Here is a 5,145-nt window from a genome sequence, read left to right on the forward strand (position 1 = left end):
AATAATGAGCAGAAGCAAATGTATTGTTGGACTCAATTCAATCATTTGAGTTTGTATTCAACCTTCATTTGATGAAAGATATTGGCTATTACAAGTGAGTTATCGCAAGCACTATAAAGGAAAGATCAAGATATTGTTAATGCCATGAATTTAGTTCAAATTTCTAAAGTACGGCTTCAAAAGATGAGGGAGAGTGTGTGGACATCCTTACTTGATGATATTTTGTCTTTTTTTGAAAAGCATGAAATTGATGTTCCCCAAATGGAAGATATGTTTGTAGCTCGAGGGAGAAAAAGGCACAATGCTCAAGAAATTACAAACTTACATCACTATTGCACTGAGTTATTCTACATTGTTTTGGATATGCAAATTCAAGAACTAAATTCTCGTTTCACTGAGTCAAACACTGAGTTGTTACTTTGTGTGGCATGTTTGAATCCATCTAACTCTTTCTCTAGTTTCGACAGAAAAAAGTTAATTCATCTTGCTGAATTTCATCTCAAAGAATTTTCTTCAATGGAGCTCATGCTACTAATGATCAACTCGATACATATATTATCGACATGCTATCCAGTAGTGAGTTCTCAATGTTGAATGGAATTGCCGATCTTGCTAACAAAATGGTAGACACTAGAAGAGACAAAGTATATCCATTGGTGTATTTGCTCTTGACTTTAGCATTAATCTTACCCATTGCAACTGCTACTGTTGATAGGGTATTTTCAGCTATGAATATTGTGAAGAATCGGTTGCGGAACCGAATGGGTGATGAATGGATGAATGATAGCTTGGTTGTCCACATTGCGAGAGATATTTTTGATGGCATTGACAATGATACTATTATGGAAAGATTTCAAAAGATGAAAACTCGTCGGGGTCAGTTGTAAAAGTTTAAAATTTAAAAATTTTTGTAATGAATATTAATTTTTAATGTTTAACATTAGCTCAAAAAATTATTATTATATTATTGTTATTGATTGGGAAAGAAAAATTTTGAAATCGTAATTAATGGGTGCCCCGTATATTAAATTCCTGACTCCGTTACTGCCTACAAACTAAGCTTTGTGGCTAAAAACCAAAATTACCATTGCAAAAAGTGGTGACACGAGCATCCCTCCAATAAAACTATTTGTGACCCCCTATTTTGCATGGTTAAGTTTGTCATCACAAAGAACATCTGTCCAACGATAATTTTACTTTTATTTAAAATTTTAGTTAAAAAATAAGTTCTCCATATTAAAAGATCACTTTCAACTAGCTCAATGACCAGGCATTCCTACCCCTGTTTACCAAGTCATGGGCTTAAGCCATGAGTTCCCCTTCCCCTCCTTCTTATGTGTAGCAATATGTTTTTATTTTTATTTTTTTTATTATTAGTAATGAAGTAATATTTTATTAGATAAATAAAATATTACAAGAAGGAAAGGAAAGCAAGAAAAAATATCAATTTCAAAAGGCCAAAATGACTTAAATCCAATTTGATGCAATATTTGGTTGGCAAGAACTAACGAACATAAACACAACAACCAATATAAAGCTTAAACTCCTACACCCAACACTTGTGCAGTTTCTTCATTCAAAAATTGTTTAAGTTCTCCAGAAAACCTTTGTGGGGACGTAATTTCTGAATGACAACACGTGGCTGAGGTGGCACCGAAGTGTCAGCCGAGGTACCACGTGTCCTGGACAAGATGCTGAGGTAATCTCGGTTAAGCCGAGGTTATCTGCGAGAATACCGGAATCGGGGATAAGCAGATAAAGGACAAGAGTCCTAGATTGGGAGAGGACTTTAGTTTGGATAAAGATAAGACTCTTAGAGAGTTTATCCCAATCCTACTGGGAGTCCAAGATTAACAATAAGATAGAATCCATTGAAGCTAGACTTCTATTGGGATTAGGTCTGTGTTGGCTATAAAAGAGAGGCACCCCCATGAGTCTAAAGTACGCTTTTTGTATTCTGAATAGTGACTTAAGCACTTTTGCTATCTTCGAGAGATAACTGACTTGATCGTCGGAGTGCCCCCGGGTGGACGAACCACCGCCAAAGTCTCTTCTTTCTGTTGCAGGTCGTTCGGGCTTAATCTATTCTGCCAGTGTTCTCTAGCTGAGTACCCGTTTGGCAATGTTGTTAGAAATTGACACCCACAATTTGGCGCCATCTGTGGGAAAGAAAGAATAATAGATGGCCAATAACGAACAGAAAGAGAAGGTTGGGGACGACACTCCTACTTGGAGTGGAAAACATATTGACCTTGACGTTGAAGAAGACAACTGCAACAAAGAGACTCGTGATAGGAATTATGGAGAAAAGGACGTCGGCCAGGAGGGCGACGTACCAAAGAAATCAGACCGAAGCGGGTATTATAACGAGGATGACCTCCAAGTATGGAAAGAAAGATACTTGTGGAGGGACGATGAGATGAAGGGAATGGTAAACAAATTGGCGGACCTGTAAACGGTCGTCAACTTTATGATGCAGAACAATGTCATGCAGCCACCATTCCTGTTACAAGATAGGCCGATTCCAACGGCCAAAAAAGATGCCCGAAAAGATGGGCAGAAAACAGTCCCTACAATCCCCCAGCACACCAGGACCGAGAAACACTCTCGCCGACCTTTAAGGGAGGTCGGGCGAGGAGACTAGGAGGACGCATCACACCAAGGAAGCTGACCCCAAAGAACATCGGCATGTTCAAGGGCAGGAGTTATGTTTCGACGTAACTGATAGAGAAAGGTCTAAGAGGACTCCTAATCATACTGGGAGTAGCGCACCAAAAAGGCTGAAATCCGTCGATAGCCAAGCTCTTGGACGGAACAAGGAGGATTTGAGGGATTACCTTCAGAGGAAGCAACAAAATGTCGAGGTAACCTCCCAGGTTAAGTCGAGAACGTTGTTTAGTATGCCGAGGTTCCAGATATACGACGGTAAGTTGGACCCCAACTTTCACGTCGGCTTGTACCTGAACTCGATGACATTATACACCGAGAACGAGCCATTGCTTTCTAAGGTGTTCCCCTCGTTCTTCAAGGAAATAGCATCAAACTGGTTTCACAAGTTGCCCAAAAGAACTTTGAAAACCCGAGAAGGCCTAGCCGAGATGTTCTTGGCTAGGTTTGTGACAAACAAGCTACAGCTATTAAAGGTAGACTCCCTGATGGTTCTGAGAATCAGTGAGGATGAAAGCCTTAGGGCCTATGCCAAGAGGTACTATGAGGTATTCAACCGGATACCAGCATGCAACCAAGAGGTGGCGGTCATGTCTTTTATGAACAGCCTGAAAGACGACTGCCTGCTTCGAAAGTCACTGGCAAAGACATTGCCGAAAAGTATGGAGGAACTTATGACCAGGATAGAAAAATATGCCAGGGCCGAGGAGGACACGCCAGGGACAAAGGCATCAAAACAAGAAAAGAAAAGCGGCTCGCCAAAGCGAAGCCGAGGTGATGGTGGATACAATAAGCAAGAGACAGGACTGAGGGCCACACAGGCAGTTACAACTATATTCTGAATCATGATTTACAAAGTCTTGGAGAAAATCTGAAATCAACCCTATTACAAAGCACCAGTAAGGGTTCCAGGCGAATTTATAAAAAAGAAGCCTTGGCAAGTGCTGTGCTTTCCATAATGAAGATGGGCATCTGACTCAGGGGTGCAGAGCCCTGAAGGCACATCTAGAAGACCTGGTAAGACAAGGTCATTTAAAAGACCTTGTAGATGAGGTCAGGACAAGGGAAGAACAAGCAAGACAACCTCAAGCACCGGCTGCACCACTCCCTCCAGCACCACAACCGCAGGTAGGCGGACCTCGAGTGATCAATGTGATTCACTCGAAGGTCAATGAGAACGAAATACGAGGGGAGACTCAGAAGGTAAAACACTTGTAGCATGTGTACCTGGTCCGTCAGAAAAGACCTAGGGCAGACGAGTGGCAGGGACCAATGATGTCATTTACTGAAGACGACCTAGAGATGCTGCAGCATCCACACAACGATGCCTTGGTAATATCCCTCCAGATTGGAGAATACCAAGTGAAGCGCATCTTAATTGATAGGGGCAGCTATTGTGACATCATGTATGTCAGGTGTTACAACGAGCTTAGCCTTTTCCAAGATGATCTTGAACAATCCAATGGTCCAATGGTCAGGTTCAATGGAACACTGACATGGCCCTTGGGAGCAGTTTGTTTGGAGGTGCAGACTGGCACCAAGAAGATAAAAACTGAGTTCACAGTAATTGACACTCCCTTCCCTTGTAATGCTATCTTAGGAAGGCCATGGCTGCATGCAATGGGGGTTGTTCCCTCAACATTGCACCAGCTGTTGCGATTCCCAACAGAGCATGGGATTGAGGAGGTCAGAGGGGATCAAGTGCAAGCAAAGAATTGCTCCATGGTAGTAATGAAATCCACCTACAACATATGAGAAGCAGAAGCAGCAATTCAATTGGGGGCATACCAGCAGCGGCTGGCCAGAGCTTATAATAAGAAAGTGAACCTGCGAGAGTTCCAAGTCGGCAACCTCGTCCTGAGAAGGTCGTCGGCAACAAGAAGGATCCCAGAGAGGGCAAGCTTGGCCTAAATTGGGAGAGACCCTATAGAATCATCTTGGTATTGGGCAATGGGGCATATCGTCTTGAAGATAGTGAAGGAAAAGAGTTGCCAAGACCTTGGAATACTTGCAATCTGAAGTTTTTCGATCATTAGATTTTTCTCGTTTTTTTGAAGTTTTTTGTTATTAGCCGAAGTAATAATAAAGTTTTAGCTTGATTTTTAAAACTTGTGTAATCTGACTAACCAGTCACTTGACGATGTTTCTGATTGAAACATGACGAATAACTTAGACTTATTATATGGCAGAGTTCCTACTTGCATATAATAAAGTTGAACTAAGTGGGCGATGTTTCTGATTGAAACATGACGAATAACTTAGACTTATTATATGGCAGAGTTCCTACTTGCATATAATAGAGTTGAACTAAGTTTGGCGATGTTTCTGATTGAAACATGACGAATAACTTAGATTTATTATATGGCAGAGTTCCTACTTGCATATAATAGAGTTGAACTTAGTTGGCGATGTTTCTGATTGGAACATGAGGACTAACTTAGACTTATTATATGGCAGAAGTTCCTACTTGCATATAAT

At 41.2% G+C, this 5,145-nt stretch overlaps 1 protein-coding gene across 1 annotated transcript; it reads left to right on the forward strand.

Moving 5' to 3' along the window:
• Positions 1–563: 563 nt before the first annotated feature.
• On the forward strand, positions 564–887 carry LOC145799362 (uncharacterized). The gene has a single exon (XM_082888923.1). It carries the CDS (start codon positions 564–566, stop codon positions 885–887), a length of 324 nt encoding a protein of 107 aa, XP_082745049.1.
• The last annotated feature ends 4,258 nt before the right edge of the window (positions 888–5,145 follow it).

Source organism: Camellia sinensis, chromosome 9, assembly GCF_055761805.1.
Source record: "Camellia sinensis isolate YWXY chromosome 9, ASM5576180v1, whole genome shotgun sequence".
In the NCBI taxonomy this organism is placed as follows: Eukaryota; Viridiplantae; Streptophyta; class Magnoliopsida; order Ericales; family Theaceae; genus Camellia; species Camellia sinensis.

Excerpts from the sequence above, each read along its gene's own strand:
- LOC145799362 (XM_082888923.1), top strand. The coding sequence starts at position 564 with ATGCTATCCAGTAGTGAGTTCTCAATGTTGAATGGAATTGCCGATCTT.